Source organism: Pteropus medius, unplaced genomic scaffold (assembly GCF_902729225.1).
Source record: "Pteropus medius unplaced genomic scaffold, Ma_sr-lr_union100, whole genome shotgun sequence".
Classification (NCBI taxonomy): domain Eukaryota; kingdom Metazoa; phylum Chordata; class Mammalia; order Chiroptera; family Pteropodidae; genus Pteropus; species Pteropus medius.
This window is the reverse complement of record NW_024354499.1, coordinates 929,653-953,399: the sequence shown is the minus strand read 5'-3', so window position 1 is coordinate 953,399 and position 23,747 is coordinate 929,653. Positions and strand designations below refer to the sequence as shown.

The 23,747-nt window shown below is 35.1% G+C and overlaps 1 protein-coding gene, 1 long non-coding RNA gene and 1 pseudogene across 6 annotated transcripts in view; 2 read left to right on the top strand and 1 right to left on the bottom strand.

The window, feature by feature from the left end:
• Window positions 1-2,586, bottom strand: part of ETAA1 (ETAA1 activator of ATR kinase) — a 13,042-nt gene extending 10,456 nt beyond the window's left edge. For 2 of the 3 annotated variants that reach the window (XR_005650561.1, XM_039852421.1), the window contains exons 1-3: window positions 2,220-2,586; window positions 938-1,066; window positions 589-665 (exon numbers count right to left, since the gene is read on the bottom strand). Coding sequence is in view for 1 of the 3 variants with exons in the window: in XM_039852421.1 (XP_039708355.1) it covers window positions 589-665; window positions 938-1,066; window positions 2,220-2,442 (429 nt within the window). In the remaining 2 variants the exon portion in view is untranslated. Of the gene's footprint in view, window positions 1-588; window positions 666-937; window positions 1,067-2,219 lie in introns of those variants that run through there. The other variant, XM_039852422.1, reaches the window with a different exon arrangement.
• Window positions 1,512-23,747, top strand: LOC120594419 (uncharacterized). Of its 3 annotated transcripts, XR_005650564.1 has the most exons (4): window positions 2,432-2,565; window positions 9,203-9,397; window positions 22,156-22,347; window positions 22,810-23,747. It is a non-coding gene; the product is annotated as an uncharacterized LOC120594419 (long non-coding RNA). The 3 variants fall into 3 exon arrangements; XR_005650563.1 differs by lacking the exon at window positions 2,432-2,565 and adding an exon at window positions 1,512-1,966 and having other exon boundaries at window positions 22,156-23,747; XR_005650562.1 differs by having other exon boundaries at window positions 22,156-23,747.
• LOC120594759 (uncharacterized) lies at window positions 17,877-17,995 on the top strand (annotated as a pseudogene).

Here is a 23,747-nt window from a genome sequence, read left to right as displayed (position 1 = left end):
TCTAACAGAGCAAGACAAGTGATTCTAGTTCATGGACGAATGAAGTTCTGAGAGCTTAAGTGACTTGCTTAGGGTCGCCCAATATAGGAGGTGGACTGAGAACTAACTCCAAATCCAGTGTTTTCTCCACTTTTACAATGTTTCATGGTGATCTTGTAAGTCAACACTATTAAGAGCAGTTTCAATGGTGAAGGTACGCTATAGACAGTACATAAATACTAACCACAAAAAACTTAAAAGCTTAAATTTTTATTGTATATTATTTTTGTAACTTGATAAATGATGCCATATATTGTCAAACAATATTAAAAACAAAATAAACACAAAGCTCTAGTCGAAAACCATCAGTCTAAATATTAAGTAAGATATATTTAGGAAAATATATATTACGAATTTTATATTTTCCTTCTTTCAAAACATGCATTTCAGTAAGTAGAAAAGGTCAAAGCAATCTTTGCTGCTCTATTTCTGAAAAAAGAAAAAAGAATTCTAAAAGACAAAATATTTTTCACATAAATGAACTACACAAGGACTTAGTGGCATATTTTTCACTGCTTTAAAATAAATTATAAAACCAGTGACATTTACCTGAGGAGCAATCCGATTAACAATATGTGAGATCTCATCACTATCTGTGGTGTAAATCTGTTTTTTTCTTCCTTTACCTAAAGAAATAAAGACATTTCTATAAATTGTAAACAAAAACACTTGATTTTAAAAAATAGCAGTCACTTCTTAGAAAACAATTTTAATTAGCAGGGCTTAAATCACTGTGCACTCTAACATCACATGCATATCATAGCAATATAAGCACATAAAATTCTCAAAAAACATTTATTGTAAAGTTTCTGATGCTGTACCCAACTGAAATTATATAGTTAAACACTGAATCATTTATCAAATAGTTACCCAGATAAAAATGTTAATAACAAATTACCTAACTGTTTTGTCATTGGAGAATTTTGATCCCAAAAGATATCATTCTGTCCATCTGGATCATTAGGAGAACTGAAGGTAGATGACAATAAATCCATTTGCAGCACTCTCTTTGGTGTTTCATATCTTTCTACATAAGATTAAGATAAAAATTGTTGCATTTTAAAGCTCTGCTTCATAATACCCAATGTCAAATAATAGCTTAGGCAAGATTACTCTTTAGAGTCCAATTATAAAATTTTCTCCGAGATATTTTCACCAAAATTAAAATGTTTCACATAAAAATCTTTGTACTACTTCACAAATTTAACATTGTAAATAGCAAGTATTTTAAGATACTTCAGTAACTCTATGAATGTTTAGTATTGTATATCCTAGTCACTCAATTCATTACTCTGAAACTTGGTGGCTTTGGGAACCACCTGTAATTTGTTTCAAAAATTAAAAGCATCCCAGCAGAAACTTCAGTAAGTTTGTTTAGCCTGTTTTCACCGACTCTATCCAACTTAAACCAATTCTTCAAAAAGCTTTAGTTATCCATTTCTTAGAAAGTTTTGTCTATTATCACTTTTAAATTTTTTCAGATTTGTTTTTGTTTATTCCGGTGTTGCTTTATGGGAGTGAAGTAAAGATAAGGTGAAGGCCATATTTTAAGAACACGCTCTAGGAAAGAGCTTTAGTACGACTTTCAGTTCCTTCAAGGATTCATTAAAAATCTTTTAAAAATGGAACACCAAAAATTGACCAGAGACATATTCCGGGGCCCTTAGTTTCCCACTTTGAGAGACGTTATACATAGGAACTTCCGGTTTATTCATAATGAGGTGAGACATCACCGTGGCTTTGAGTATATAGCTACAGTATTTCACACGGTCCTTTCTCTAGAGTAAGTTAGGGCAGAAAGTTTAAGGGGAAATAATTCCCCTAGTAATAAGGTGAAGGCAGCAGGTCTAACAGATATTTCTCCTCGCTCCGCCATTGCTGCTGACCGGAGGAGCAGCCTAGAAATTAGCCGTCCTCCCTCCTACAGGTAAATCCCACAGGACCTATTGTGTGGCAGAGGCGACAAGTGGGTGGTTAAACCTAATCGGGCAGTGCTCAAATTCCGGGGCTAACGCAGTGGGAAGTGTATCAGGTTATTTTTGGACTCATGAAGGGAGAAGCCCAGAGAAGCAACACTCTTCAGACTCCACCCCCACTCCCACCCCAGGTTTCCCAGTGGCAAGCTGGGATGTGGGGCTACAGTGCCAAAGCCAAGACAGGCCGCGCTGCCCACGTCTCACCCTCGGGGTTACTTTTACTGCCCGAAGCGGCTGCTGGAGGCTGCTCTTGCTGAGGCATGGGCCGGATAGGACCCTCTGCGACCTCGTAGAGCCCGGATTCGCGGGCCGACCTAAGCCGCCTCTTCCCTGGCTCGACCACCGAGCTGCTGTCCTCAGCGGCCGCCGCTTTGCGTAGCGTGCTCTTCAGGCCAGGGCTGTCTCCATGTTTTCTTCGCCGACTCATTGCCCAGGACCCCCTCCACCAGCCGTTTCTCCTTTCACATTTTGCACGGGAGAAGCAGAGAAATGGAGTTAGACGCGGGACTCGGCGCTAACGGCCGCCGCCATTTTTGCCGGAGGCGCGCTGGTAAGAGGGCTCCGCTGATTGGCTGCGTCCGGGCGAGGGGGCGGTTCGGTCGGCGTGCTTATGCCGCGCGTTTCCTCAACTCGTCTCGGATCCTGCAGGGCTCTGCTCAGATTCGTCCCGATTGAAAAGGAGTGTAAGGGGTAGTGTGTTGTTCCTAGTTGTGTCCATGGTAACTGACAGTGAGAGCATGCGAAGTGAAAAAAGATTGAATTCACTGGCATCTTTTTATTGAATTTGCAACAAGAATTCTAAATTACTCATTCCGATTATTGTGTGTTTTAGTATTTTCGAGAAGAAATAAACCGTATAGATTAGGAAGGAAGCAATAAAACTTTTTTCATAGATGTGTGCATAGAAAAATTCAAAAAAAGTAGGAAAATTATTAAATTCATAAGTAACAGTAGCCGATACAAAGTCAATATTCAAAGATCAATTGTGTTTCAGTAGATTAGTAACAACATTAACATTTTAAAGAAATACAATTTATAATAGCATACAAGATATCAAATAACTAGGAATAAATTTAACCAAAGATTACAACACCACTACAGAAGGAATTATGAAATATTTTTGAGAGAAATTATAATTCACGGGTTGCCGGAATATTTTGTTACAATAAGTTCTCAAACTGATCAATAGAGTCAGTGCAAATCTATTCATAATCACAGTAGGATGTGTGTGTGTCCGTGCGTGCACACGTGTAATAATGACGTTTATTCGAAAATGTATGTGGAAAAGCAAAGGAGTAAAAATATCCAAGAAACTCTTGAAGAATAATGAAATTGAATGTTTACTAGGTGTCAAGAACTTACAAAATTATGCTAATTAAGACAGTGTAACAATGGAAAGATAGACAAATAGATGAAAGAAATAAAATAGAAAGCTCAGAAACAGAGCTTTAGGTACACTTGCTTTAAGATGAAGACAACCCTCCTGAGCAGTGGGAAAGGAAATTTCAATAATAAACGACTTGGTCAATTTGAAATTCACGTGGAAAAAGAAAGTTAACCTCTACTTCATATCCCCAAATCAAATGCCAATTGATTATATATTGAAAGAGATAAAATAATTCTGGAAGTTGATATAAATTGTCTTTGTGACAGAATTAATTTTAAATTGAAGAAAAAGTTCACAAACTGTAAAGAAAATAATTATAAATTTGACCACATTAAATTGATAATATAAGATCTGTTTATCCAAAGACAACATTAGAGAATGAAAAGCAAAGTACAGATTGGACAAGATCTTTACAAAAGATAAAATTAAGGGCCCATATGCAAAGTATATGAAGAACTGATATAAGTCATTAAGAAAATGACTGACCACCAATAAGAAGAATGGGTCACATACTTTAGCACACTCTCCAAAATAATCTAAATAATCGACAAACTTGTGGAAAGGGGCTCAAACTCATTTATAATGAGGAAAATGAAAATTAAAACCACAATGTGATACTCTTCTACAGCCATTTGATTGGCTAAACTTAACAAGACTGACAAAAGGGGTACTATGGAAGTGAACCAGACATGAGACCACAGCCCCAGCTTTGACTACGGCCTGTGAGAGACCCAGAACCAGAGGACTCGACCAATGGGAACTGTCGTGTGCTGCTGGTGAGAATATAACTTGGTACAACCACTTCAGAAAATAGTTTTTGATCTAGTAACCGCACTCCTAGGAATATAACCAGTGGAAATGCATGGACTTGTGCATCAAGATACCTTTTATAAAAATGCTTTTAGTAAAATTCAAACTCCAAATTGGAAGCAAACCGAAAGCCATTTAACAGTCTAGTGGCTAGATATATTGAACTGTGTTTGTTCAACAAATGTCATATAGTAATGAAAATGAAAAACTACAGCTCCTTACAACTATGTAGAAAAATCTCATAAAGTTGAGCAAAAGAGACCGGATCTCCGCTTCTTCCTCCAGAATACTATATAATTCTATTAAGATAAATTTCAACAGGCAAAATTAAACTATAAAGAACAATCCAGGAAGTGGTTACCAGAAGAGTCAGGATAATTGTTATTTCGGGGAGGGGAGAAGGACAATGATTAGAAAGAGACAGAGGGAGGGGATATATCCGATGTGTTGGCTTTGTTCCTTGTCTTGTTCTAGTTGTTATTTTGTGATAATTCATCTAGCTAAACATGTTGTTTTGTATACTTTTCTGTATACATATTAATAAAAACATTTAAAAATTTTAATGTAAGGCAAAATTTTCATTTCTGCAGAACAACCAATATGTATTTATTCCTTGTAATTTACTGTTTTCATTCTTCAGTTTGGTTGACAGGAATCCTAGAACTAAATTTGAGGTTCAGTTCTAGCAACTATGCCAACCATTGTAACCAAATAATTCCATCCTTTTTCCTCAGTCCTTGATTTTCTACTATTTCCCTTGCCATGATTGTTTTTCATCTACATATTTCAAAACAATTATTTAGTTTTATATGTTTATAACTGGATATAACTGCTTGGGAGGTTACATCTCTTAAAATTCAAATTAACTACTTGAACTTCCAGTTGTCTAAATTAATAGATATACTGTTATTTCTCTTGGAGATTTCTCCTATCTCTCAACTGACCAAGAATCCCAGAAGCAGAAGAAAAAAGTCAAATGTCCACTGCAACACTTTATTCAATAGATGGCATCAGAGCTGTCTAAAAGACTTAATTTACCCTGAAAAATACCCACTCACACTTAGAAAATAGTTAAAGTTTTAAGAATTTAATAATGCCTATAGGAGTAATAACCATGTGGTAATCTTTAAAACATATTAATACTGCAAATAAAATAACAGTGAATAATTTCCCATAACTGTCTAAATTCTATAGTACCTAAGTAACCATTGTGAAAAGGAACAACTCGAGCCCAAAGAACAGAGGCGTGTTTTCGCCTTAGCACACCCAGGATGGCTGTAATCGTAATCGTTATGTGGCAGGAAGCTATCATAAGTTTTATCTTGTAAGTTGCTTAATTCACACAATCTGTTACAGTTCTAATGTAGTTCAAGTTAAATGTACTTCCTGAATATAACTCTTAAATAAGTACAGTACAATTAACTCCTTGGTAAATGTTCTAAATAAATAAAAGGTAAGTCTTATAGACGTTTGAATATGATATAATTAAAAGCACCAAAACTTTAGCATTCAGAACTTAGCATTTGAATAATATGTACATATAAGACTTAATACAACAAAAAACTTTTTAGTAAACAAAAGTTAAACTCTTACTTGTTTATTTGCATAAACTTCATAGTGTTTATTAAGCAAAATATTGAGACAGTTATCCATAAACTTCATAGTGTTTTTTAAGCAAAATATTGAGACAGTTAAAGATTTTTTTTGTAAAGTGATTGCCTTGTCTCTTACATAATAATGATACTATCTGCTGGATCTTTGCCTAATTGTGAAAAGTCTTTGTTTCAAGAAAAAAAAGTCATAATGTGCTGTTATATAGCACACCATGTATACAGAGCCCTGCCCCTGCTCCAAATCTATCAGGATACAGTTGGTGGAATCTGAACAGGCAATAAAAGAGGTAGATGATTTTTTTACAGTCTTGTTACTGTGTTTCTAAAATATATCCCAAAATGCACCTGGATAAATACTGGGCCTATTTTTTCTCAGTCCTGACCTACTTGCTATTGTAATTAAAATCACCTCCTATGCCCATCCCTCTTCTGAGGGAACTGCATCAAGAGCCTCTGCTGCCTAAGTGACTTTGATCTTACCAGGTGGGCCCCAAGCAGGTAAAACTGAATGGACTAGAGATGGACACCAGATTTTGGGAACCACTCTATAGGCTGATTGTCTACCTCCAACTGTCACAAAAAAGGTACATGGAGACAATCATATTTCCTCTTGGAGGTCTGAAGTAAGAATCTGCTAGAGGGCCTTGTGCAAAACCATGAAGGTCCAGAAACTATGAGGGAGCCTGATGATAGTGGAACAGAAAGAAGCAGCGGTGTTACACTAACAGGACCATTGGAATGAACATTTATAGAAACTGAGCAGCCATTCAGCTCCAATGTCCCTAAGGCCAGGTTCTACTGTGATTCCAGTCATTTCCTTTTCTCTCTCAATGCAAATCCTTTGTAGTAAACTTCCTCTCCTTGAGCTAGCTAATGCCAGTTAATCTGTATTCCTTACATCCACAAAAGCTGAACTAAAACAAAGCTTGGGATCAAAGGTATAGACTAATTGTTTCTTAATTTTTAATGGAGGGCACGAATTGGGAATAGAGAAATGCCAGCTGCAAAATGCTTTTATTTTAAATGATGTCAAAGCCATTCTTAATGACAGATGATTATTTTAAGTTTTGGCAAAATCATAGTTATAGATGATTTGAGATGTTTTTATAATAAGTTAAAGGAGTTTTATTTTGAAAAGTTCAAAATAAAAGGTTAGAGAATCCTATTTAAAGATGGAGTTGGGAACTAAATTATTTTAGTGATTTATTTGAAAGACAATTTATAGTGGGCACTGGCTGTCATCTGAAATCACCTTTTTGTTTCTTTTGTTTTACATTTCTTGCCTCACTATTAGAAAATATATAATTTTCTAAAAAATTAGAAAATATAGTCTATATTTGTTCGCCTTTCCAACCCATATTCCAAGATGACATTTCAGCTTTTATGTTACCACTTTTCACCATTTCCTCATTTTTTCAACCCGCTAATACACGTTCCTTCTGGCCTCAAACTTTGGATCAGTCATGCCATTTACCTTTTCAGCTCCTATATCTGAACTGTTGCATATGTTGGAGAGGTTCCCAACTGTGCTATGAACCTGTAGTCATCAGATGAGCTCTCAATGGCACATGACAGTGATCAGCAGAGTTCATGCTTCCATACTCTAAAACAGAGACTCTAAATTTCTACCACTTTCTATATAAGAATAGTTACCATGAGAAGAGTGAAGATTATAATTATTAAGAATGGTCTTGTGTTAAATCTTACATTAAAATTTCATAATAGAAAAAATAAGATTTGCTGTGTTGTAGAAGTCACCCTACAGGACCAAATATACTTCCTGAAATCTTCACCACAATCAAGATAATGAACATATCCATCACCCCTAGAAGTTTTCTTGTGCTACTTTGTGTTACTTTTGTTTGTAATATGTAAGTCTATGTAATTTTGATTAATGGTTGTGTTTAAAAATCAGCTTGCAAAATTCCTAGAAGTTTAACCATCAGCTCTTAAGAGCTAGTATGAGCTGGCTCAATACACCACTGATTTTCTGACCTGTCATTCTTCTTTCTCCAGTTTAAGTAACCTCAGTTCTGTCAACATTTCCTCATCTTACCTATTTTTCAAACCTTTCATCAATTTGAAGCCTCTCAATTCAGTGATTGAGCTCAGAATTGGACCTAGAGAGTCCTATACTATAGGTTTCAGGCTTAAAGATAAAGCCAGGCTGTACATGTGAAAGGAAAAAAAAAAGCCTGGGGCAATTTTCTAGGGCTGAGAAATTAGAAGGTGGCTGGGAAAGGGAGCTGTGTGATTGGAAGGGACCCTTTTTAAGTAAATGACCCTTGAGAGATCAGTCTGTGGATGTTGGTAGGAAGAAGGAAGCAAAGCAGGTTACTCAATTCTGACGTGAGCCATATTTTTGCACACTGCTTTCTGTAGGTATCACTTAGCAGTACCACTAATTCAACCCCATTCACCGATCATTTCAGGTACCAACCACCATTGGGCCTATATCTGCCCAGGAATAATGGCTACAGGTGTCATAGAAGTAATTTGCAAAGACATTTTTTTCTACTGCTTTAAATGGAGCTTTGGGGGGAAAAATTAAATGGAGCTTTGGGGGGAAAAATGTCTTATTTAGGGTTAATAACTTTCTTTTCCCTGGCTGTAATGAAATCTAGTCATTATCTCTGTGGTTTTGCTTTTATGAATACCAAGAAGATGGCCTGATTTTAAAGATTGTCCTTGATTCTTCAAGCAGCAGTATTCATATCATATACTCTGTCACCACAATTTTAACTTAAAACACTGTTACACTGTATCTGAGACTATTACAAATTTCTTTATTTTTCAGTAAAAACAGTCTTAAAATTTTTACAGCCGTTTATGGTGTTTAGGTTTGCTCAGCCAAATGCATGCTTAGGGATGCTTGAAGTGTCCTAGATAGAAACGATTCTTTTGGTGAGTGGTTATTTGTGCAGAATACTCTGGCCTGAGCTGAAAATGGCTTTGGATTGTTGAGGAATGAAATTACAGTGTTTAAAACATGTTAAAGTTTTAAATAATATTTTAGATCAATTTGAATGTAAAAAAAATATAGAAGTTAGTTAAATTACAAAATCTATATTATAAAACTAACTCTGCATATATTAATTCAGTTTCTAGCATAAGAAAATTTTCCTTTCAACAAGGCTTTTCATGTCTTTCAGACTATTGGAAAAATGGTGTAATTCATATAAAGGTAGAGAACTCTTTTTTTTTTTTTTTTTGGCTTTGGTCTAGTATCAGTAATCTGAGTGACAATGTTGGGAAAAACCGGGCCCTTGGGGTTGTCATCTCATTGGCCAGAAAGGTATGGAAAACACAAGTACCTTTATTCTGCTATTGGACTATTTTCCTAAGCCTATTACCGTGTCTTCTAATTGCATCAACAGGCAGCCCCTTTACTATTCTGCACATCTTCGAACTCTCTCTGTCTTCTAAGTCCTCGCTATGTGGAAGAGCAACCTGAGTATCACCAGTGCAGAACCTTGAGCCTGTCCTAGATATGCTGAATTAGAATCCACATGGCTACAAGATCTCCAGTTCACTTATGACCACAAGAAAGTTCCAGAGGCAATCCTTTGCAGGTACTTTCCCTAATAATTTTGGCTCTGAAATCCTACCTTACCTTCAGTCCATTCTATATATTAGCACCAATTATTAGATATATACAAATCTCATTTCCCTGATGATACTGTGACCTTCTAGACCAAGGGTTGGCAAAATTCTGTAAAAGGCCACAAACTGTCTCTGTTGCATATTCTTTTTTGACTTGTTTGCTCTTTAAAAATATAAAAACTATTTAAGTAGAGAGCTGTACGAAAATAGACCCCAGGTTACATTTGGTCCTTGGGCAGTAGTTTGCCCACCACTGCCCTAGACGGCAGGTCCAGTATTACCTGCTGGGGTCTTGGTACACTGCTAACTGTTTTGGAGGTTTACAATCAATGCTTATTAGTCAGTCATTTGTTGAAGTCATTTCATCTTCTTTTCTGCCTAATGTTCCAAAACATTTTGAGGTGAGATTTAGGAAAAGTTATGAAAAATTATTCTAATATTAATTAAAAAATTACATACTTTAGAAAGAAGTTATTAATAAGAAAGGAAGATTTCAAATAACCTCATATATAGTTTTTCTTTTCTTATGAACGCCAAGACATAAAAGTAAACCATGAATCCCAACTTGGCAAGAGTATAATCATGAGCCATAATTTTTCATTAAGACCATATTTATAAAGAAATGTTGATATTTATTCCAATTTGGAGTATATAAATAACAAAAATAACAAAGGTAAATGCCACAGTAGTAAGTTTAAATTTTTTTATTAAATATGTTTTGTGACTTGACCACAGTATTATTCTTTAAGCTCTAATTGCTTGTTAGATTGCAACTTAATATCATTATGAGCTAGCCTTCATCAGGACTAGTTCCCTGATTTTGTTAATATTTAGAGAAAATATTGTAAGTAGAGAGGATGAAAAAATTTTCTAGGAAAGCAGCAACATAACACATATATCACATACACAACACGTATGCACGCGCACACATGCACACGCAAGCATGCAGACCTGTGCTACTGCTCTAGTCAGTGTCAGGGAGAGAATGTGTTTTCTGTTTAGGCTGATATTTTGTGGATTTTTTTTTTTTGACCCTTATAAGAAAACCAGTAATAAGCTTATTTTAAGACCAGAAAAAAATGTAGTTTTCCTGGTAGGAAAGACCAAAACACGTTACTGTTATATATCCTACAGACTGTTTCTTTCATTGGTATTAGAAGAACAGAACTGTGTTTGAAGATCTGAATTTAATTAAAGCTACTTGGAACATATTTGAAGTTGTGAAAACATTTGCTATTAATATGATAAATATTTTTTCTTAAGCCATTGTTCATCCACAGAGAAAGATATACAATGACCCAGATTTAAAAGTAGATTATTTGTGTTTACATCTTTTCGATCTTAGGTTTTCCTTGGTACCTTCACAAGAAGAGGGTCTTTAATTTATATTTGCTTTAAAAATAAACAGCTAATCTATAAATAGTCAATTAAAATACCACTTTCTTTTGGCTTCATTCCCTACAATATATTTTTCTATGCTTCCACTGAATGTTTTCCAATTTTTACTTCATTTCCATGTCTCTTTTTCTTCTCTGAGTTATTTTTAATAATCTTAGAACACCATGCACTGGCTTGTGAAATTCACTGTAAAGTGAGCTTAGTTGACCTCACATCCCCAACACATTAGATGATCTTGATAATTTTGAGGGGCTGCCCCTTTTTCAAGCAACTGCTGGGTTTCCTGGGAGTGAAAACCTATGCTTTTCTAGCTTAGCCCAGAGAAAGTTGCTCTGAAAGGTGATCAAGACTGTCAGGATTAGATCTTCACAGGAAGTCAGGACTGGGGGAATCATTCGTTCAAGGTGATGATGTTTAGGTAGTGGAATTCAGTGAGGTCATTTCAAAGGTCAAAAGTCACAGCCTCATATTCTGCTTATTGGAATTGTGTTTGGAAAATACTATTTTCCCCCTTTACAGATGCACGTGAATGTGTAGGTCCCCTGGAGATGTGGCTGTCAGACTTGATCTAACGAGGTGGAGAAAAGCAGAGAAGATTCTGGTTTTGTATTGCTGCTGTCTTGGGCCCAGTGGAATCATGACAGAGACACAGTTTGTCTCAATTCCTTTTTATACACAGGACACATTCTTATATATGTAGAGGGAACATATCATTTAACACCCAAACTAGAACACTTCTGGTAGTGAAAAGAAATGCCATTAACAATTTCAGCAGAAACCAGGTACATACCAGGGACATTTGATTCATGAATTAATAGGAATGTTGAAGAATGAACACCATCCAAATTTTTATTAATGTGTTCTCAAAGACCCTGAGTCTCCAAACTTCAGAAGGAGGTGAAATAGCAAAACATTGACTTTAGAGGTACACACCTGATTCAATTCTAGTTCATCATTTGCTGTCTCTGTGATCTCAAATGAATTTCCTAATTGTTCTGTCTCTCAGTTTCCTGGTTATAAGTGGGAATAATAATCCTTACCACCCAAGGTTATTTTAAGGATTAAAGAGATGATGTATGTATAGCATTTAGCATGGTGTCTGGCACAGAACAAGTACTTGGTAAATAATTATTTTTTCAGTTATTGACTCTTCTTGAATTTAGTCCTATGTATGAGAATAATGGTACAGCCACAGTCAAGGTGGAAAGAAGCCTTTTTGACCTCTTGTTCCATACTTTCATTGGGCTTTCAAGACAGTTCTATTAAGGGGTTATTTTTTTAGTTAAAAATACAGAAATCTATAGATCTTTACTCCTTCAGCAAGCATTTTTTGAGTCAGTTTTGTAAGCTAGGCACTAGATACACAACAGGACACAATGACTGGCAAATAAATAAATACATAAATAAAAATAGTACAATATCTGTCTTCATGAACTTTACAGTTCAGAGAGTAAAACATATTTACCCAAGAATCACACAATGTTATAAAAGTCAGGGTTCATTCCAGAGGGGTAGAACCAGTAGAAGATATATATTAAGAAATTTATTGCAAGGAGTTGGCTCACTCGGTTATGTTAGATAGCTAGGCAAGTCTGAAATTAGTAAGGCGAGCAATTGGAAGGTGCAGCCTGGAGTCTCAGGCATGGGCTAATGCTGCTGTCCACACATTGAAATTTCTTCTTTAGAGAACCCTCAGCTTGGCTTCTAAAGTATTTCAACTGAATGAATCAGGTCCAACCTAGATTATCTTGGATAATCTCCCTTACTTAAATTCAACTGATTATGTACTTGAATCATATCTACAAAATACCATCACAGCAACACCTAGGTTAGTTTATGAATGAACAATGGGGATTGTAACTAAGTTGACACATCAAAAAGACCATTAAAAATTTAAAACTGCAATCATGGAAAGTTTAATGAGGAAGAGATACACAGTATTATAAGATTAAATAAAAGGAAAAAAGTTGACTTAATCATAAAGGCTAGGCAGGCCTTGGCCTCTTCATTGCCCATTTGTTGTTTGGCCCAGTACTTTGTAAATATTTGGGAGTTAACGAGCCCAGTTGACTTTGCAGGTTGTCTAAGACTTCATGGTTACACATGCTAACTATTGTCTTAAAGGTAATGATTTACTTCACTTATATGGACCCAGCTTATCTTCCAAGTGAGGCAGGCCAAAACAAATCCCCCACTGAAATGGTTTTGAGAATATTCTTTGCTTTAATGTAAACAGGCAAACATATATTCTATCATCAACAAAAAATTTGTTCAGCCTTCAAAAAAAAGCATTTTAATGTTTTATGAAATCTAATGAAATTTAAGTATAATTAGGAATGTGACATTTTACCTTCAGTTCTTGAAAAAACCTCTTGAAAGGTAATAAATTTATCTCTGGCATTGATAAAATAACTTTCACTGCAGAAGACTATCTTCATATTGGATGTAGACAGCCCCTTTATGGTCCAGTGGAAGACAAAATGAGCCTCAGTTCTGTGTGTATAGTTTCCCTGTAGAAGCAGAAATAAATGTGTGGCTAATCATTGCAGGTACTCCATCTACACCTTAGGTACCCAGATGTTTTGTCTAATTAAAGTTTTGCTCAGCAAATAAACTTTTTTTTTTTTAAACCATTTCAAATGTCCAGTATAGCCTTTAGAATGTTCAAAAAGTGTTCATAAACTAAGAGCTGGCTGTAGAGTGATGTCAGGACTAAATTGCATCTTGTACAGAAAGAGAATAATTGTCAATTCATCCATATCCTGCCTCAAAACATTAAGTCAGTAATTCTGGAGTGGGTAAAAACATTTGCCAAAGGCACTGCCTCACTTATTTTCTTTTTCCAAGACACAACCAGTCTTATCATTTTAGGGCACATGGTTCCAATATGGTCTCCATAGCTGTGAAAGTCTTCTTTTCCTTTGATTGGATTTGAGATAAGCAAATTTGGAATATGCTTCTGACAAGGGTTGTTTGTTAGAACTAATCTAAGTTTTGTTAAAATTCTAGTCTTTGCACATTGAACCTCCTTTTTAGGCAAAGATCTGTACTAATGTGTTAAGATGGACAGTTGTTAATTTTTGCGTCAGCCTTGTAATCCTCATGTTTCTGTAGTGAGAGTATAATGTACTTCCTTGAGAGTATGCTTTGCTTTAGTCTTGAAACCATACTGAGGCCAGAAACAGCCAATTGTCCTATCCAAAAGAACGCAACTCTAATTTTAAAATCATTGGCACTAAAGACTCTATTTCTGGGTCTTTTTCTTCTCCTTCCTCATTCTATTTCCTTAGCAATTAGGCTATTTATTTCCAATTTCATTGTCCACCTTGCAAAACAACAAAATTCCACCCAACCAAACAACACTTTGAGGAAGAAAGCATACAGAGATCCGAGCAGTGCGACTATAGAAGTAGGCATATCAAGGAAAAAATAAAAATAAAGAGTTCTACTGGAGACTGTGCTCCACCAAAATAAGAGCACACACCAAAAAAGAGAGTTTTGAGATTCTGAAGACAGATAATCTGAATCAAGAGAAAGGTGAAGGAAATTCCTAGGATAATTAGGAAGTGGTGTTCTAAGATAGTGGTGTGATTAATCTCTACTCTAGATAAAAGCAGAAGTTCTCAGGAAGGAAGACTCCAAAAATAAAACGTTGAAATAGAGAAATTTTTTGCTGGTGAAAAATTATACTGACTATTGGCATGCATGTGGACATTTAGCAATAAATATAAGGAAAAACTAAATAAACGAAAACAGACAGGTATCTGAGATGCCAGTTGGCCTAGGAAAGCCTTTCCAGTTACAGCAAAGTGAAAAGGCTGACAAATCTTCTCTCCCCAAAAATAAGTATAAAACTTGACACATTCAAAAAAAAAATTTTTTTTTTCAGGGCTCTGGAAAAACAACAAATCGAGAAGCATGTATTACAAAACAAAACAAAACAAAAAACAAAACAAAACAAAACAAAAAACAACCAAAAGAAAAAAAGACATTGCTGAACTTTAAATACGAACAGTGGAAGTCTGTGCCATTCTTGCCTGGGCCGTTCTCATCCAGTCCTTCAGCTCAATACGCTTGATATTCGTACCAGAGTGGAGCTAGACTAAAAACCCAGAAGTATTGCCAGTAATAGTTGCAATCTAGTAGGAAACGAATAATGAAAGCCACAGCCGTGCAATGCAAGCCTGAGGTTGTAATCCTGGTTGGGATGAGGAGAAGACTAGTGAACTAACCAGAAATTTAACAGGTAGATTCGCAAAAAATTAGCCATAATAGAGCTAGCTAAGATCTTCACACATCACTGGCTGACAGGGAGGCCACATGCATAGATGTAAACCAAAATTAATTTCACTGAGTCCACAAAGAGAAGACTTGAAAGAGCGTGACAGAGTGTAAAGCAGGATCAAGGAGTCCAACTGCCTGAAATTTGGATGTCCTTTCAATCAACAAATAGATCTGTGAACAGGATGTAAGCCTTATTAACTTCAGGTGTTTGAGTGCAACATTTGGCCAATCATGGGCTGACCACTAAGCTATATATACTGTGTTGACCCTTGATCTGGTATGACCAAGAAGAAAAGAAGACACAAATTAGTACATTCAATAGTGAAAGAGGACATCATTACAACTCTAAGAAATTAAAAGAATTATAAGAAAATATTATCAATAATATTGTGTTAAAAAAAGTAGAAAACTTAGATAAAGCAATTTCTTAGACACAAACTACTGAAACTGACTCAAGAAGCAATAAAATATGTGAATAGACCAACAAGTAAAGAAATTAAATTAGTGATTAAAAATCCACAAAGAAAAGTCCAGGCCCATATATCTTCACTAGTGAATTCTATCAGACATTTAAGTAAGAAATAATACCAGTCTTTCACAAATTCTGCTAGGAAATAGAGGAAAAGAAGATACTTCCCAATGCTGTGAGGCTAGTATTATCCTGATACCACAGCCATGTAAAGTTATCTCAAAAAAAGAAAATTACAAACAGAACAAAACAGGAAAGGACCCATAGATTCAGAGAATAAGCTGATGGTTGCCAAAAATGAGTGGAAAAAAAATTAGCAAAAGTAAATAAATAAAAGAAAAGAAAAAAACTACAGATCAACATCTCCCTTTAATATAGATGTAAAAGCCAAAATAAATAAATAAATAAGCAAATGAAATCTAGCAACATATAGAAAGGGTACCCCCTGACCATGTGGGATTTATCACAAAAATGCAGTTATTTTAAATTATGAAAATAAATCAATCTAATATACCATATTAATATAAAAGAGTTAAAACCATATGATCATCTCAAAAACACAGAAAAAATTTTGAAAAAAAATTCAGCTCCTATGAATGAAAAAATCTCTCAATAAATTGGAAATAGCAGGGAACTTTCTCAATGTGAGAAAGGCTATCTACAAAAATCTACAGATAACATTTTACTTAATTGTGAAAGACAGAGTTTTGTCCCTAAGATCAAAAATAAGGCAAAGATGTCCGTTTTCACCCATTCTGTTCATCATTGTACTAGAGACTCTTGTCAGTACAATAAGGCCAGACAAAGAAATTAAAAGCATATAGATTAAAAAGGAAGACATAAAACTCTCTTTTTTTGAAGACAACATGATCTTAAGTATAGAAACTTCTAAGAAATATTAAAAAATCTTGAAACTAATAAATGAGTTCAATGCCACAGTATACAAGATAAATATACAAAAGTAAATTATTTTTCTATATTCTGGCAATGAACAATTGGAAAATGAAACTCCATTCTTGATAGCATCAAAAAGAATGAAATACTGAGAATAAATGTAACAAAAGAAGTACAAGTCTTATTCACAGGAAACTACAAAACACTGCTGAGAAAAATTAATATTGAAATAAATAGAGAAACATTTTATGTTCTAGACTGAAAGATTCAATAGTTAAGATGACAGTTCTCTATAGATTCAATATAGTCTCTATCAAAATCCCAGGAGACTTTATTATTTTTTTTGAAGTTGATGAGCTGCTCCTAAAATTATACAGACTCACAAAGAACCTAGACTAGGCAATGCAATTTTGAAAAAGAACAAAATTGGAGGACTTGGAATACCCAATAATAAATCTTACCATAAACCTATGGTAATCAAGAGAGTGGACTATTTGGGTAAGGATAAACATATGGGTCAATGAAACAATTGAGAATCCAGGAATAAACCCTTACATTTCTGGTCAATTGATTTTAGCAAAGGTGCCAAAGCAGTTCGATGGGGGAAAGGACAATCTTTCCAACAAATGAGGCTGAGACAATTAGATACACATATGTTTAAAAAAAACAAAAAAACAAAAAAAACTTAAACCCTTACCTCACACTACATTTAAATTAACTCAAAATAGTGATAAATCTAAATGTAGGAACTAAAATTGTAAAACATCTAGAAGAAAACACTGGAGAAAATCTTTGTGACTTTAAGTTAGACAAAGATGTCTTAAATATAATATCAAAAGAAAAAAAAAGCAATAATTTGGACTTAAAGACATTTGCTCTTTGTATTAACTTTTCCATGCTATATAATAATTAGTGGCTTAAAACAACATATACTTATTATTCCACAATTTCTGTGAGTCAAAAATTAGAGCATAGCTCAGTTGGGTTCTCTGCTTAAGGTCTTATGAGGCTGAGGTGTCAGCCAGGGTTGAGTTCTCACTGAGATTCAACTAGAGAAGGTCCATTTCCCCACTTGCAGGGATCTTGGCAGTATCCTGTACCTGGAAGCTCTAGGATTCATGGTAGCTTGCTTCTTCAAAGCCAGGAAGGAGAAAGAGAGAGAAAGACTCTAGCAGGAGAAAGAGAGACTCTAGCAAGATAGATGCTATGCTATTTAATTGGATACATGAAACGAACTTTGCCACATTCACTTGGTTAAAGGGAATTCATAGATCCCACCATATTTAAGGGGAAGGTTACACCAAAACAATAATACCCAGAGGCAGGGGTTATGAGGACGATCTTAAATTCTGTCCACCACACTCTTCTAAAGACATCAGCAAGAAAATATTTGTTAAAAAAAAAACTACGTCCATGCCACCCCGAACAAGCCTGATCTCGTCTGATCTCGGAAGCTAAGCAGGGTTGGGCCTGGTTAGTACTTGGATGGGAGACCACCTAGGAAGATCAGGTGCTGTAGGCATAAAAAAAATAAAAATAAAAAATAAGAGATTGTAAGCTGATAAGATCCTTGCAATCTGTGAGGTCAGCCAAGGGTTGCCTCACCTAAAAAACAAAACGAAACAAAAAAAAGCCACTAACTTGGAGAAAATATTTGCAAATTATACATCTCAAGGGTAGGCAAACTATGGCCTATGGCCTGTTTTTGTAAGATCTATGAGCTAAGAATGGCTTTTATATTTTTAAGTTGTTAAAAAATATGCAAAAGAGATTCTATGTGACCCCCCAAACATAAAATATTTACTGTCCATTTATAAAAAAAGTGTGCTAACTTCTGACAGATTTGCTAAAAGCCTTATATTTAGAATATATAAAGCACTTATACAACTCAGTAATAAGAAGACAAACCACTTAAAAAAGGGTATTTTAGGCAACATGCTACCTCCCCCCGCCCCCACCATGCAACTTCCATACTCTAATCCCCCAAATCTGAGAATATATTATATTACATGGCATAAGGAATTTTGCTGATATAATTAAGGTAACACATTTGAAAATGAGGATATTATCCTAGATTATCTGAGTGGTCCCAATCTATCATACTAGCTCTGAAAAGCTAGAGACAAAGAGATGAGCTAGAAAGAGAAGATAGAGTCAGAGAGATTCACAGTGTGAGAGGGAAGCAATTCTCTCTTGCTGGAAGGGGCCACAAAGAAAGAGAGGGAATTCGGGTAGCATTTAGAAGCAAAGACTAGTCCCTGGGTGACAGCTAGCAAGGAAACAGAGACCTTGGTCCTACAGCCACAAGGAACTGAATTTGGCCAACAACCTGAGTGAGCTTGAAAGAGGATTCTTTCCCAGAGCATCTAGTAAGTAATACGTCCTGCTGATACTGTATTTTCAGTCTTGTGAGACCCTAAGCGGAAAACCCAGCTGAGCCCAACTGGACTTCTCACCTACAGAAACTGTAAGATAATAAAAATATATTAAAAAAATATATTTAAGCAGCCACATTTGTGGTAATCTGTTATGGCAGCAATAAAAAATTAATACAGTGGGTAACAGATTTGCATAAAAATTTCATCAAAGAAATCATGGACTAATAAGCCCAGGTAAAGATGCTCAAAATAATTAGTTATCAGAGAAATGAGAATTAAAGTGAGATGCTGCTATACACTGACTAAAATGGCTTTAAACAAAAAAAAAGACTGACAATTTCAAGTGTAGGTGACAATATGAAATTACTAAAACTCTCATGCATTGCTTGGGTGAATGTAAAATAAGACAGCTACATTGAAAAACAGGTTAGCTGTTTCTTCAGAAGTTACACATAAGCTTACTCTACAACTCAGCAATTCCATGCCAAGGTATTTATCCGAAGGAAATGAAAACATACATCCACACAAAGACTTGTACACATATATTCATTCACAGCAGCATTATTTATAGTAGCCAAAAGTGGAAACAATCCAAATATCCATCAACTGGTGAGTGGATTAACAAAGTGTTGTATATCCATAAAATAGAATACTATTCATCAATAAAAAGGAACAAACTACAGATACATGGTACAACGTAATGAATCTCAAAATATTATGCTAAGTGAAAGAAGCCAGACACAAAAGGCTAAATATTGCATGATTCCATTTGTATGAAGTTTCCAGAAAAGGCAAATTTATAGAGACAGAAAACAGATGAGTGGTTGCCCGGGGCTGGGAGCGAAAGCAGGGACTGACTGCAAACAGACACACGGGAGTTTTCTGGACGGATGGAAAGGTTCCAAAGCTAGATTGTAATGATAGTTGCACAACTCTATAAATTTACTAAAATTCACTGAATTGTAATGATGAGTGCACATTATTGTGTGTAAATTGTACCTCAATACAAAAAGGATGGTAATAATTAACTTTGGCAAAAAAATAAGAAAGGAGATAAATCATAGTATAGTGTTCAGCTATGAGTAATATTAACATAGACATCACTGGATATTGATTTAATCTAAAAAATGAGTACAACTGCATTGAAATCATGGAGCAGAGAAAGCAGAGGAGATGAGAGTATAAGAATAAAATGCTCGGCTACCATCATAGGGAGTAATTAGATTATGCCCCAAATTGATATATCTAAACATAGCAAAATACACATATTATTTAAACATATATAGTTAAGTAAATGCCAACAAGAAACAGATGAAAAAGCCAAAGTGATTGCCTCTAAAATCACCAAGGAAGAACTAGGAAAGAATGAATAGGGGAATTGATAATTTTTTTTTGTTATAAGCCTTATTGTTTGACTTTTGAAAACATTATTTATAATGAAAATAAGAAAGAATTTAAACCAGATACACAAGCTTTCTTTTTTTTCCTCTTCTATTTTCTATTTCTTTCATTTTTCATCTTTCTGGGAGATTTCCTAAATTTTATGTCCTAGTAAATCTATTGTTTGTTTGTTTTTTAGAATTATGCTCTCTTATTTTAAATTCCATGACTATTCTTTTGTTCCATGAATGTTCCTTTTTATAGTGTCTTATTTACAGCGTCTTCTGTCTCTAGAATCGAGTTTTTCTCAAACTTTCTTTCCCCTGCAGTCTCTGTTTCCTCCAAGTTGTTTCTTTCTGTTTGCTTGATCTCAGTTATTCCTGTTATAGGTTTTCTCAGCCGTCTGGGAATCTTGGTAGCCCACTTTAGTTTAAGAATGTCAGATTAATACAAATCTCCAAAGAATAAATTACTGGATTTCTGTCAGGTGCCTGGGGAGAATTTGCCCAGCTTCACAGAATAGAAGAGGGGAACTGGTCTCTAGCTGCTTCTTAAACCGCTCTTCACACATTTTCCTTCTGTTAGCACTCCATTTCTGCAAGTACTTGATCCTTCCAATACCTGAGCCTTTAAGGATTCTATGAATATATTCACGCTTTCCTCATCTGCCAGATTAGGATTCATCTTTTTCTAGTCTTCTAAGTTAGTTTTTGCTCCTCCACCTGCTTTCCCTTTTCTAAAATGTTGTTGAAGTTGTTTCTCCTCCTGTTCTATCCCTACTTGGGGATTAAAAGCAAAAGTCTCTTTATTACTCTTAATGGAAGAGAACAAAACTAGAGGCATGTATTGGATCTGCCATTTTTATGCATAAGTGACATGATATGTTAAATGCTGGGTTATTTTTACTGTTGCATAAAAAAGAAACAACTACATTTTCAGTTTTTAAGAAAAATTGCCAAGTGATGTTTGAAGTGGATACCTTTACCCTAAATCAGAGTGCCCCAACTCCTGGGAAAGCCACCAGGTTGAGGGAGGTTAAGTCTGAGGATGTTGGAGGTTTGGGATGGGCTGGGATTGGTGCGGATGGTGAGGGTAAGGTGGGTGGTAGGCAACACCCGGAAGGAAACTGCACAAAGCCTAGAATGATATGTCTATTCTATCGCAGGCTTTTTGTCTATTCTATCGCAGGCTTTTTTTCAGAGCCATTCTGAGCAAAGTATGTGCTCATTCTCTAAGAAATCACTTGTATCTTCCGTGGTATGCATGTCAAATCCTCCATTTCTCTCTTAAAATAAGAATAGTCACACTCATTTAATTTTAAATAATGCATACATTTGTCAGCTTAATGATAATACATATTTTTCCTTTGGAGAATTTAAAAGAATCCTCTGCTCTTGGTGGGTTTCATGATTACAATTCCCAAAGCAGAGTTTGAGCAATGCAGGAATGCATTTCTTAATTTATCCCCATTGAGGATACAAATAGGGAAATGTCCCCCAAGTGGAAAGAATCTCTGTCTTCATTTGGGGATATCATCAATGTGTTTCTTTTTACATAATGTTTTAATTTTGATTTTGTATTTATTATAAAAAGGTTGTAAGAGAGGGGATAGTTATGTTACATTATGCAGTCTTATTCTCAGCTCTAGATTACACAGAATATTTTCAAGTAATGTTTTCTGTTGGTTCTATTAGTATTCAGTATTATATGTACATTTAATTGGATACTTTAGGCTATTGTATAATAATGAAAATTTTAAAATTTTAGATAATTTAAAAAATTATTGTTAGTTCTAAAATTACTTGTTAGAAATTCATGTCATATGGGAAATGAAATTGGAATGGCTGAGTTATGTGTGCTAAGCATCTTACTTGCTAAAATAACAATATGCTAGTAACAAAGCGATGATTTTATATTTTTACAGAGACTACTTTGAATGTTAAAACAGCCAGGACAATAGTCTTGTTGACCATTATATTGGATCAAGAAGTCTGCCTCACATTGCCCTGTTGTGTCGATTTCTGTTACTGTTGCATCCTGAGAGAAATAACATCTGAATACAAGCTTTGAAAATGGTGAAGGAAGAGAGAGAAGTTGTTTCCTTTGGGAAAGAGAGGTGGGTTTCTGATAAATGCAACCAGACACTTTTGAGTTAGGTATGGACAGTGGTGTGAATCAAAGCTTTTCTTATTTTCCAGGTACCTCTCCTTAATGTTCTAATTCACAGGCTAGAGTTTCAGGAATTCAGGATCATTTCTTAATTAATCCTTATTGTTTGTGAACATAGTGGAAATTCCTCTGAAGTCTAGGATATAGTCTTTTGCCTCCTGTCAGTATAGTTGCCAGGTTTGTCTTTGTGGATTTTCATAGATATTGTAATTAGAAGTTTGGAAAAGCTGAATTAGGCACTGCCAGTCTTATTGCTATGATAATAAAGAAGTCCTGAAATATTTTATATATCTATGTCATGGAGGTTAAGACTAGAATTTACATGGAAACTTTTGTAAGATATTTATACAGACAGGAAATTCAAACTCACCACATTTGTTTTATTTCTGTTCTCACTTATATTCTACAGCTTCTACATGGTAACTCTTTATGGCAAACATAATGCTGTGGTTTCCAAAGAAAGGCTTAATAGGACTCTGCTCTATTTGTAATTGGGAGGTGTGAGGTGGTTCAAAGGAAAGAGTACTGAATTCACTGTCTGGAGAATCTGGAATTCAGAAACTATGAATCTGAGTCTTGGTGTGTCATTTACTAGTTATGTGAAACTAAGCTAAATTAATTTTTTCTGAGTTTCGGTTTCCTCATCCGCAAAATGACATTAGTAATACTTCATGAGGTTGTTGTGAGACTTAGATACTGTTTGGGGAAGTGCAATGTCAGCTGCATAATGGTAAACAAAGTTAGGTGTGGTCTTTTCCCTGATGGAGCTGCTTATCAAAGAGGGACAGTCAGTAATTAGATAATATCACCCACAAATGTAAAATTGCACTTGCGACAGGTGCTGTGACACAGGGTTTTTTTGCACCTACATCTTATCTTCCAAAAAATCCTATTATCTCTGGCTTTAAAATACAGGTACTTTGTGGTTCTGATAGACATGAATTACAGTTATCATTGGTTTAATTAAGTAATGCCAGTTCACCAAGAACACGTTTCAAATTTAAGTTACCACAGTATATTAACTATGAGTAAGTACATAAAGTACAAACTTCACTGCTTGCTCTTCAGTCCACATATTCTTACATAAATGAGAAATGTGCATCATAATCAATGACCTATCACTTTGTTTCTTTTAAAGCCTGTTGGTGTTTGGTCACTGCACATCTGTTATTTAGTTCATGCACAGACAGCAAAGTGTGCGATCTCATTGCCTCTTCATCTCTTGGTGATAAAGCAACACAGCATTTTGCAAAAATGGATAATTGAAAAAGGGACTGACCCACAAAGATTAAAATGTAGCAAAGAAATGAAAAATGATAATGCTTGAAGTGAAATTCAAATCGAACA